This window comes from Schistocerca gregaria, chromosome 5 (assembly GCF_023897955.1).
Source record: "Schistocerca gregaria isolate iqSchGreg1 chromosome 5, iqSchGreg1.2, whole genome shotgun sequence".
NCBI lineage: Eukaryota > Metazoa > Arthropoda > Insecta > Orthoptera > Acrididae > Schistocerca > Schistocerca gregaria.
The window spans coordinates 40360281-40372802 of record NC_064924.1 but is presented as its reverse complement, the minus strand read 5'-3'; the positions used below and the strand labels follow the sequence as shown (position 1 = coordinate 40372802).

The 12522-nt window shown below is 43.5% G+C and overlaps 1 protein-coding gene across 1 annotated transcript in view; it reads left to right on the top strand.

The window, feature by feature from the left end:
• LOC126272338 (venom dipeptidyl peptidase 4-like) overlaps positions 1 to 12522 on the top strand; it is a 281131-nt gene that overhangs the window by 161377 nt on the left and 107232 nt on the right. The window contains exons 9-10 of the mRNA XM_049975126.1: positions 57 to 180; positions 7926 to 8152. Of these exons, the coding sequence (XP_049831083.1) occupies positions 57 to 180; positions 7926 to 8152 (351 nt within the window). The remainder of the gene's footprint in view (positions 1 to 56; positions 181 to 7925; positions 8153 to 12522) is intronic.

Here is a 12522-nt window from a genome sequence, read left to right as displayed (position 1 = left end):
AAACTGACATCGTGACCTCCACAAACCACATTTCATATCATTTCTTGTCCTTGCAGGGACCACATCCTTTACTCTGTCACCTGGGCGAGCCCTGACACACTGCTGGCTTCGTGGGCAAACCGTGTGGGCAACGTAGTGCAGGTCACAAGTTACAACACAAGCTCTGGCGTCATATACCGGGTACGTACCCTCCCTCTCTCTCTCTCTCTCTCTCTCTCTCTCTCTCTCTCTCTCTCTCTCTCTCTCTCTCTCTCTGTGTGTGTGCGTGTGTGTGTGTGTGTGTGTGTGTGTATTTCGTTCAGAAAGTGAAGCGTCCGCTTCTTACACTAACACAAAAGTGCTAATACGGGGATCTGGACCCATGAAATGACGATTTCGTGTTCGGGTTTTTCGTGTACGAACGAAGTAAAGACTTTCCGCTTTCAAATGACAAATTTCCTAATTAGCTTCATTCTATGTATTTCTAAATTATTTTCTAAAAATTTCTGAGACACGTCCGTCACAGCATGTACACTGAAACAATCTGTCACTGAAACTTTTACGTTATTCCACAGATAATATATCTGTCGAACCTGTTTTCATATTTGGCTAACATATTACAATAGTCAACTGTTAAGTTACCTACGGTAATTTACAGGAATAACGCAATTCTTTGTCGTTTGCTTTGTAAATTACATTCTTGGTCCAATGCAAACACAACGCTATACAGCGTTTTTATTTCTCTTAAACAAAACCGACACAGCTGTCACGTAATGCTTTATTAGCACAACACTAAGGTTGCAGTACGTAATCAAATCTTTAACAGTGAAACATAGAAATTATTGGACGCCCCCATCAGTCTTCATATTGTACCAAAACTTCCTTAAAAGAGTGGTTGTCGAAATAAGAGTCGAAATAGGAGGTAGACGCCCATGTTAAATACCTGACCAAAACTTTGGATACCGTTCCTTGTAAGAACTTTTACAAAACATGACAGTGATTGGGGCGTCCATTAGTCTCTACGTTTCGCCGTAAATGATTTGATTACGTACCTGAGCATGCAACTTACGGAAGCGGTTGTACTAATAAAGTGTTATTCAATAGGTTTTGCGGTACGTGCAAGGAAGGTACATACATAACCGAATAATAACAGACCTACAGGCCACGACGTGGTTGAGAATAGAACAGTGATCCAGAAAATGTACAATAAATTTATTTCCTTCTATGATCACAAACTTGTTAGATCCTCAGACTACCGGTTTCGGTTAGCAATGATTGTCTTCTGATCTGTAGCAAAATAAGGGAAAGCACTTTTACAGCCAGTAGATCGTCTACAGCTTAAAACAGTAAAATAGGGCATAATAAAAAGTATTACTGACGTGTGAACATAATGTACATTAAATATGACGAGTCACACCTGCTTTAAAAATGTGTTCTAATATATTGGACCCATAATGGCATCGACGCTCCATTATATTAGGACATGTTTTTAAAACAGGCACGCCTCGTCATATCTAAAATGCATGTCGGTAATACTTCTTATTGTGGCCTATTTTATTGTTTTATGCTGTAGACAATTTACCAGTTATAGAAATGTTCTTCCCATGTCTTTCTGCAGATCGGAAGATGTCATTGCTGACCCAAATAGGTAGTCTGCGGACTTAAAAAGATCTAAATACGACATTACGTGGTAATGCGGACAGTGGTGGTGCAGTCAGATACACGAACGATGGCGGACGGCGCAGCTCGTGCTACGGTTACGGATAGCAGTGCAGCCGGTTCCAAGTGACAGTTCCGGTAAACGCATGGATGGACTTGAAGAAAGCGTGTATCCTGCAAATTACGTCTCTCGCCCGCTAAAATGTATAAGGGTCAGTCAAATCAAAACGAGACAGAGAGACAAAAAGGAAGTAAAGTTAAATGTTAATACATTTATCCCGATGAACCACAAGACGGCCAGTGCCTTCGTGGAAATATTTCTGCGGTTGCCTCAGAAACCATGATTGCACCCAGGATTGCGCCACAATACCTTTTCACACTTCCTAGAATATGGAAATCCCATGGGGAGAGATAGGGACTGTATGGAAACTGTGTAATGGTTTGCCAGCGGAAATTCCGCAGCGAAACGACGTTGGCAACGTGAGGGTGAGCATTATTCTGTAACAGTATGATGGCGTCCGTCAACGTTCCGAGCGTTTGAAGAAGATGGCGCACCTCAGTTTTTGCAAAGTGTCTAGATACTGCTGTGCGTTAATTGTAGCGCCGTGTTCCAGAAAGTCATTGAGATATGGGCCCTCGCAGTCAAAGAAAAAAATTACTTCCCCAGAGTTGGCGTACCTATTTTTTCGACTACATTGAAGTTTCGGTGTTCAGCCCATACACATCCTCCAAACAGCCCACCCCCCCCCCCCCCCCACCACACGCTATTGACACATTTTTGGAGCCCTGAAGAAAGACAGTAGTGGCCACCTATATGCTTCGGCCAAAAGCTACCACGTGTCGATACCATCATGGTTCCAGAGGCAACCGCAGACATTTTTCATTAAGGCGCTGACAGTCTTGCCTCGTAGTGGACTAAATCTGTTAAGAGGTATGATGATTACTTCTGAAAAACACACATCAAAAAGAGTTTTGCATCACCCCGGTTCCCAGAACTCATGAAGATAGACGTTCACTGTGGATAATACATCACAGACACAGTCCCTTTGACTATTCAGATATGTGACTAAACCCGCCCAAAGATGTAAGCAACCATGCATGAGCAGCGCCTATTAGACTGAGGGGGTCCGACAGCCGATCAATTCCAGTCATTCTACCGGGAACGTGTGCACGGCTCGTGTTGTCTATAGTTCAACCATGCCAAGACGGTCAATACCGCGGTTCGATGTCCGAACTGTTACTTTGTGCCAGGAAGGGCTCTCAATAAGCGAAATGTCCAGTAGTCTCGGAGTGAACCGAAGCGATCTTGTTCGGACATGGAGCAAATACAGAGAGACAGGAACTGTCGATGACATGCCTCGCTCTGGCCTCCCTAGGGCTACTACTGCTGTGGATGGCCGCTACCTACGGCTTATGGCTCGGAGGAATCCTGATAGCAGCGCCACCATGTTGAATAATGCTTTTCGTGCATCACATGACGTTGTGTTACGACTCAAACTGTGCGCAATAGGCTGCATGATTCCCAAAGACGTACATGGCGAGATCCATCTTTGCAACCACGACACCATACAGGGTGGTACAGATGGGCCCAGCAACATGCCGAATGGACCACTCAGGATTGGCATCACGTTCTCTTCACCGATGAGTGCCGCATACACCTTCAACCAGACAATCGTGGGAAACGTGTTTGGAGGCAACCCGGTGAGGCTGGATGCCTTGCTGTCCAGCGAGTGCAGCAAGATGGAGGTTCCGTGCTGTTTTGGGGTGGCATTGTGTGGGGCTGACGAACGCTGCTGGAGGTCACCGAAAGCGCCGTAACGGCTGTACGACATGTGAATGCCATCCTCCGACCGATAGTGCAACCATATAGGCAGCATATGGGTGAGGCATTCATCTTCATGGACGACAGTTCGCGCCTCCATTCTTCCTTGATGATAACGACACCACTCAACTAGAGTGGTCAGCATGTTCTCCAGACATGAACCCTATTGAACATGCCTGGGATAGATTGAAAAGGGCTGTTGATGGACGACGTGAGCCACCAACCACTCTGAGGAATCTACGCCGAATCGCCGTTGAGCAGTGAGACAATATGGACCAACAGTGCCCTCATGAACCTCTGGATAGTACGTCATATTGAATACAGGCATGCATCAATGCCAGAAGACGTGCTACCGGGTATTAGAGGTACCGGTGTGTACAGCAATCAGAACCACTACTTCTGAAGGTCCCGCTGTATGGTGGTACAACATGCAATGTGTGGTTTTCATGAGGAATAAAAAGGGCGGAAATGTTGTTTATGTTGATCTCTACTCCAATTTTCTGTGCAGGTTCCGGAATTATCGGAACCGAGGTGATGCAAAAGTTTTTTTGGTGTGTGTAATAAACGGTTTACTTTTATCCATCTGCCTCGTTTTCATTTGACTGTCCCTTATATAATTTCTTGCTTACCGCCACCACCATGGCCAACTTCATTTCGCAACAAAAGGAATAAAAATTCAGAAACTAACTCGCTACCACCACGTTTAATGCTCGCACGGGCTTCGGCGTTAACAACTGAGCGTACAGAACGCTACTGAACGCTTATTGTTTGTGGAAAACTGTGTGACGCAGGTGCGCAGAAAAAACCTAAACTAGAACAGCTGTCATTTCCGAAACCAGCTATAACAGTGCTGAAGTTGTGTGTGAGGAGACATGGGCTCCAACATACAGAGCAAGGAATCCTTGCGGACCTGAAAACCCGTTTTTTCACACTGTTGCTCCGATTCTGTGTACCACCATAAAGACATGACTTGAATAGCTCAATATCGGACGCATCTCTGAAATGTGGCCTTGTTAGATCGACGACAGCTTGTGATAGACTGTTGTTATGCAAATAAAAATGCTCTGCCTTTCTGTGTATCGTGTTTGCATCAACTGCCTGGGTCCATCTGGAACATAATCCATGTGAAGGTTGCAGATTTGTAGACAGAGTATATTATCGTGATGAAATTCTATCGAGCTACCAGCCGCATGAAGTAGTCTATAATTCACGAGCTTTCGGCCGAGATCTCCTCGGCCTTTGTCAAGTGGTGTCTTACGGTTGCTGCTGCCATCCTCATACCGCCGCGCTGCCTTCTGTGATATCACTTGCGTATGCTCCGGCGCCATATGAGATAATGTTTTTATTGCGCGCCCACCGGACCAGCTTCAACCTCCCGATGGCCGGGTCCCAAGCCGTGCTTCGCTACAGGCCACCGTCTTTGTTGAGGGTTTCCTCATAAATTTTTTATCTAGATTTCTTCTTTTATTATACTATACCAGTTATCCCATGTAATAACATACCTCTCTTCGAATGCAATACGACGTCCGTTGCCTAGAAAATGTTCTGCTACCACTGATTTCGCAGAGAACCGTAGGAGAAAGCATCTCTCGTGTTCTACACAGCCCTATTCAATAACACCCGCAGTCTATCCAACATAAAACTCTCGTCACCCACACCCACGTCCACACTTCTGGTGTTCCGCGGTCTACATCACCTTTCAGAGACCTCCTGAGCTGTCTAATTTTTCTTGGAGCCCTGAAGAACGGAACGTTTTTACGCCTCTTCAAGAGGTGCCTAATTTATCGTCTCCATGAGCCACAGAAAGGAAAAATCGCAAGCTTCTTCATGTGTTCGTCGATGTCCTTCTGTTTACGTGTTTTCGGGAAGATTATTTGCGGTTGTTCTAGCCGTTTTCCTTCAATAGTTTCCCTAAGTGGCACAGTCCGTTCGTCAGGTTTTCAGCGTCTGAGACGGCTCGACGCACCAAGCTCCTCAGGATACAACGTGGTGGTAGCTGTCAGTGTGCAGATATCTGTCCTTGTGGGCGGGTTTCGGACAAGAACTGTGGCTGAAACACCCATCTGCTTTGCGGCGGACGAGGACGTCGACGAACGGTAATGCACCATCTGTCTCTAACTCCATCATGAACGAGATGTTGTCATGGATGTTCTTGATGTGACCCAAGAACCCTCTAATCGTTTCAAGTCCACGGATCAGACAACGAACGTCTCGTCAACGTAACGGTGAAAGAAACTAGTACAGTTTTATGCTGGACAGACTATGCGCTGTCTAGAACACGATAGATATCTTCGCCACCGGTACCATGAGAAATCAGCGGTAGCAGAGTATGCTGTAGGAAACGGACATCATGCTACAGCGAAGAGACATCTACTATTACACGGACTACAGTCTCTGGAATAGCGTAATAAAAGAAGTGAGGAATATAAAAATTTGTGACACCACCCCCAATAAAGACGGTGGCGTGCAACTAAGCATGGCTTGGGACCCATATGTCGGAAAGCTGAAGCGGGCGCGGCGGACGCACAACGAAAACATTCCGCTGTATGGCGCTGGAACGAGCACCAGCGACGTCACAGAACGTAGTGCGACTATATAGGGATGGTAGCAGCAACTAAGACAGTTGCCAGGAGCGCTCGGCCGGAATCTCGTAGATATTAAATCGCCGAGAAATCGGGCATTCGTTGATTATACACCGAAGCGTCAAAGAAATTGGTGTAGGCAAGCGTGTTCAAGTACAGAGATATGTAAACAGGCAGAATACGGAACCGCGGTCGGCAACGTCTACATGAGGCAACAGTATGTGTTGCTGTTGTTATACTGGTTACTGCTGCTTATCAAGATTTACATGTATGAACGTGGTGTTACAGTCGGGGCATGAGCGATGGGACAGATCATATCAGAGTTTACCGTAAATGACGGGAAACCGGTAAAACATCAAATCTCCGACATCGCTGCAGCCTCAAAAAGATCCTGCAACAACGGGACCAACGGCGACTGAAGATAACCGTTCAACGTGACGGAAGTGCAACCCTTCCGCAGATTGCGACAGATTTCAATGCTGGGTCATCAACAAGTGTCAGCATACGAACCATTGAACGAAACATCTATATGGGCGTTCGGAGCTGAAGGCCCAGTAGTGCAGTTGATGACTGCACGACACAAGGCTTTATACCTCGCCTGGGCCCGTCAACATCGACATTGACTATTGATGGCTGGAAACATGTTGCCTGGTGGGACGAGTCTCGTTTCAAATTGTATCGAGCGGATGGACGTGCACGAGTATGGATGCCTCCTCATGAATCCCTGGACCCTGCATGTCATCAGGGGACTGTTCAAACTGGTGGAGGCTCTGTAATGGTGTGATATGGGACCCCTGATAAGTCTACATACGACTCTGATAGGCGACACGTACGTAAGCATCCTGTCTAATCACCTGCATCCATTAATGTCCATTGTGCATTCGGAGAGATTTGGACAATTCCAACAGAACAATGCGACACCTCACACACAGAATTGCTACTGAATGGCTCCAGCAACGCTCTTCTGAGTTTAAACACTTCAGCTGGCCACCAAACTCTTCATACATGAACACTATTGAGCATATCTGGAATGCCTTGCAACGTGCTGTTCAGAAGAGACCCCTATCCCCTCGTACTCTCACGTATTTATGGACAGCCCTGCAGGATTCATGGTGTCAGTTCCAGCATTACTTCAGACAGTAGTCGAATCAATGCCACGTCTTGCTGCGGCACTTCTGCGTGCTCACGGGGGCTACACTATATAAGGCAGGTGTAACAGTTTCTTTCGCTCTTCAATGTATTACACTCTGTAGTTTGGAGTATGTGATGCTATTGCTACTTATTACGAAGGAATTATTATTGTCACGTATAGGACAGAAGGAAGAACGGTGGGAATAAGTAAAACAGTTTGGGTATGCAAGATAGGCTAAATCTGCCAAAAGGAACATAGATCAAGAGTTACCAAGGGACTCGTAAATTCCTTCCTAGAGTCCGGTACGTTTAAACTTGAAACACCAGTTCCCAGAAATGTTCCTTTTTTGATTCGGAACGAAGATTTCATACGAACTTTGGGAGGCAAAAACTTAAAAATTTTAGTGTTTGTAGCGTATAACGTCGACATTTTATCATAGTCCTGTGATAAAACAATAGAAAATGAGAGATCACTGCCAGTAGCATCTGTTGAAAGTCCTGTTTGATTTAATCTTGTAAGCTATGAATATTTGAACAATAATTACCATTGAACTGAAATGCCTTTGATAACCAACATGTTATTTCCCACCGCCCATCTTCAAAAGACAAATAAATAAAAGTTAGTTCGGTTAAATTAGCCATGCCAGATGCACTGGGGTCCAGGTCCCCTTAATACACGTAACTGTAGTTCCATGGGGACGATGTTGTGGTCTTGAGACATGTTTAAGGTGCATATGGTGTTTTGGAAGCAGGGCCTCAAGGAGACACGTCCAGACGGCTGGATCGAGGTGACGCCGGCTCACTTCAGAGCGGGCAATGAGAGCACGTTCGTGACGATAGCCTGGGAGGAACAGCCAGACGACGAGGAAGAGGCCAGCTTCCCGCAGGTGGTGGCCGTCACAAACGGCAACAAGAAGCCCCTTACCTCGGGCCGCTTCACCGTCACACAGATCTACGGCTGGGATCCCAAGGGATACGTGTAAGTTGCAGCCAGCAGCAGCGTTGGCTAACATAGTTAGAACTTGTTGACTGTAGCTCTTCAAAGCAACGATGGCGGTTATGACTGGAACCACCGGTTCTCCGATAAACCGGGTTTTTCAACGCCATTTCAACCTGTGTGTTGAAACCGGTCAGAATAACCGGTTTCTGAAATGATCGATTTTCACTTTTTTATTGCTATTATTAACTCCAGGAAAAGTAGAAATCGAACAAATATTAATAAACTTTTACTACTTTAGTTCCAAGATTCATAGGATCAAAACATTGAATTAAATATCCAAATAAAAGGAAACTTAGTAGGTTTTCTCTAAAAGTGACAACTGTTTGAATACTGCACAAAGAAAAAAAAAACAAAAGTTTTCTCCTGTTCATATAAAGTTTTGAAAGTGTACTCAAAAACCATGTTGTTACCGAGGATCATACCAGTATTTAGGCATTACGAATAGTCAGTGCTAAAGGGTGAAACCTGACGTTGCAGAGTTCTGCTTCTTTTTGGATAAATTTTTCTGGAATCAGCGGCTACAAACAAACATATTACGTAGACACAGGCAGCCGACAATCTACTTTCTAGGATTATTGCAAGCAATGAATGAATCGTTAAATTTAAAGTTTTTTTCTTATATTATGTTGAAAGTTTGTTGAGGCTCCTCCCGTTCTCAACCTTTTGAAGCCAATGGACCATTGTACTTCATTGATATCACACTTCATAAAATCTTTCCAGACTAGGGACCGGCTGAGGTGGCCGAGCGGTTCAAGGCGCTTCAGTTTGTAACCGCGCGACCGCTACGGTCGCAGGTTCGAATCCTGCCTTGGGGAAGGATGTGTGTGATGTCCTTAGGTTAGTTAGGTTTACGTAGTTCTAAGTTCTAGGGGACTAATGACCTCAGAAGTTAAGTCCCATAGTGCTCAAAGCCATTTTGAACCAGACTAGGGATGACGCCACTCTGTAATATATCTAACGTGCGACGGCGACAGCGAGAAGTAACAATCGACCAGATGGGGCAGGTCTTGCACTCTGGATGTAGAAATGACCATCTAACAGGCCACACCACACTGTAACATGCACACTACTGTACCATTTCTTATGCCATGTGTGTAAGGCTCATTTTTGTCGGCATTGTTATAAAACTAGAACTGACTGCTGTTCCCGGTTTTTTTTACGATAACGCAATATTTATAAACAATGGAAATTTTACGAATAAAAATCACTTTCTTACAAAAAGGTTTATTTAAAAACCAAAAATTTTTGCATTGCTGCTGTGGCTAATAGATATTTTGGTTTTTACCCGGTTAGTAGAAAAAATAAATGCTATAACCGAAACCAAACGTCAAAAATACTGGTTATTAGGAGCTAAAATGCCGGTATCAGTTTTAACCGTTGTGTTCTTCCCATCCCTATTTCACAATGTCATTACTATGGTGCCAGTACTACCCAAAAAGTGTTTCTCTTGAAGTCTGAGGTAAGAATGTGTAAGAAATTAAAGCTATGCACCTGGCGTGGCGTGGCGGTGCTCTCGCGGACGGGGCATTGCGATAGGGGTAGTGCAGTTCTACACCTGAAGCCAGCACGAAAACGCCACTCTTGCGTAACTTATAAGTTACAGCTAGGAAGCCTACAAACGATCATATTAAATTGGTACGCCAGTACGACTATTAATCCGACAAGTCAATCGCTTTATTATTAAAAGTACTGTAGATTTCAGATTTACACTCAAATTACAACAGAAAGAGTCATTTGTTTTCACGCGACCAGTAAGCATTGTTTCCCTTGCCCTTCTGCCATGCTAAAATTAGCTTCATCTGCCAAAACCTAATGGGTTTATACAATTTAAATGTATTTTATTCATAATGGATGAAGCTGAACTCTGTGACGGTTCCTTTACAGGGTGTAGATTAATAATAGTCGCTACCTGTCAAAACAGGTGATTTTTGACCCACGACTGGTTTCTGCCCTTGTGCCCATCTTCTGGTGGTTAAAATTCATGTACATGATTCCATACTCCGTGTTGCAGATCACTGTTGATATGAAAATAAAATATGACGACTCAGACACTAGTGAAACATTTGGAAGTGGCTAAGAGACATGTGTTATAATATGTTATAGTAATTACACATAGCTGATGAATGCACATCGTTTTCACATTGCATTGATCACATGTTTACAAAAACATTTCGCTTTCTATACGTTAACTGTGTATTACTCACTAAGCTAATTATTGGTGCTTCTATGTTATGTCTTCAATAAAGCAGTGCCACTTGAGACGTCAGTAAATTCAGAACCCCAAGCACTCAGTGCATCCAGTGTTCTTACATAGGCAGAGAGGTTACGTTAAAGAAGTGTAGATACATTAACGATATTACAAATTATGAAAACGAGTTGCTTACATGTTTGTGGAACCAAACTGTCATTTATAACATCAAGAATTTTATGTGAGATTAAATAGACACTGTCATACTTCGTTTTTTTCTTTAAGAAATTGATGTGCTTGAGGGTTGCCACGAGTTAGTTTCTTACTTTATAAAATATTTCATTAAAGATGTGAATCAATGACTATTTACAGGGTCTACAGGTTGTGGTGATTTGAAGCTATGAATTTAAATTATGAACGCTTCAAGAAGATTAATTTTCTGTAGTTTCATCTCAGTAACATGTTAATACAGTTGTAATACCGACAGAATCCTGAAACAGTCTATTATTAAATTTTTGACAAGTCAGGCCATTATCTTATGGATATCCCATAAGGGAGCAATTGACAGGAATGGGGGAAAGAAATACAGTAGAAGAAGAATGGGTAGCTTTGAGGGATGAAGTAGTGAAGGCAGCAGAGGATAAAGTAGGTAAAAAGACGAGGGCTAGTAGAAATCCTTGGGTAACAGAAGAAATATTGAATTTAATTGATGAAAGGAAAAAATGTAAAAATGCAGTAAATGAAGCAGTCAAAAAGGAATACAAGCGTCTCAAAAATGAGATCAACAGGAAGTGCAAAATGGGTAAGCAGGGATGGCTAGAGGACAAATGTAATAATGTTGAGGCTTATCTCACTAAGGGTAAGATAGATACTGCCTACAGGAAAATTAAAGAGACCTTTGGGAAAAGAGAGCCATTTGTATGGATATCAAGAACTCAGATGGAAACCCAGTCCTAAGCAAACAGGGGAAAGCAGAATGGTGGAAGGAGTATATAGAGGGTCTATACAAGGGTGATTTACTTGAGGACAATATTATGGAAATGGAAGAGGATGTAGATGAAGAAGAAATGGGAGATACGATACTGCGTGAAGAGTTTGACAGAGCACTGAAAGACCTGAGTCGAAACAAGGCCCCCGGAGTAGACAACATTCCATTATAACTACTGACGGCCTTGAGAGAGCCAGTCCTGACAAAACTCTACCATCTGGTGAACAAAATGTACGAGACAGGCGAAATACCCTCAATCTTCAAGAAGAATATAATAATTCCAATCCCAAACAAAGCAGGTGCAGACAGATGTGAAAATTTCCGAACTATCAGTTTAATAAGTCACAGCTGCAAAACACTAACACGAATTCTTTACAGACGAATGGAAAAACTGGTGGAAGCCGACCTCGGGGAAGATCAGTTTGGATTCCGTAGAAATGTTGAAACACGTGTGGCATGCGTATATGCCACTGGGGTCCCAACACACGAAAAATTTGGCTGATTATGGGAAGTTTTTAATAAACTGGGCTCGCTTTAGTAATCACTGAAATAACACCACATACCTCATCGACAAGTGAAGTATTGCTTAGTTTCCTTCTCCACTTAATGCGACAAATTCTTGTATGACCATTAATACTTCATCAGCTGTTATAGTGACTGTTATTGGAGAAACTGAGACAGTGAAACAAATGGAAAATTTAATAATGAACTGTATCACCCACGTTTTCAGCAACGTATTTAACTTTCCGATGTAAGGGAAAATGTTGTCAATGAGTGGCTATAGGAGGACTGTGGATTACTTGTAGAGATTTAATAAGCGGCACTTTCATGTACGTACTGATAACTGTGAACGCAGTGGATGGGTGGGAGCAAAAAATCCTGTTAGGTTGGAACACAGTGTTAATGATGAACCACTCGACTTGGTTACAAAGATTAAATAACTAGGTGTTTTGTTGTAAAACGGCCTGAAATGGAACGAGAACAAAGTCATTTCTATAATAGAATGTATAACTACGTATTCTCTGGAGGTTGTGGAAGAACACAGCGCACACTGAACGAAACTACACTGTGATCGCTTGTGAGAGTGCTTGTTTGGGTTCAGCATAGGGTGAGATTAAAGCAGGGCGTGTGAGCAGCTAGGAAGCATGCCGGCAGACTTGTTAGCCGCAGGTT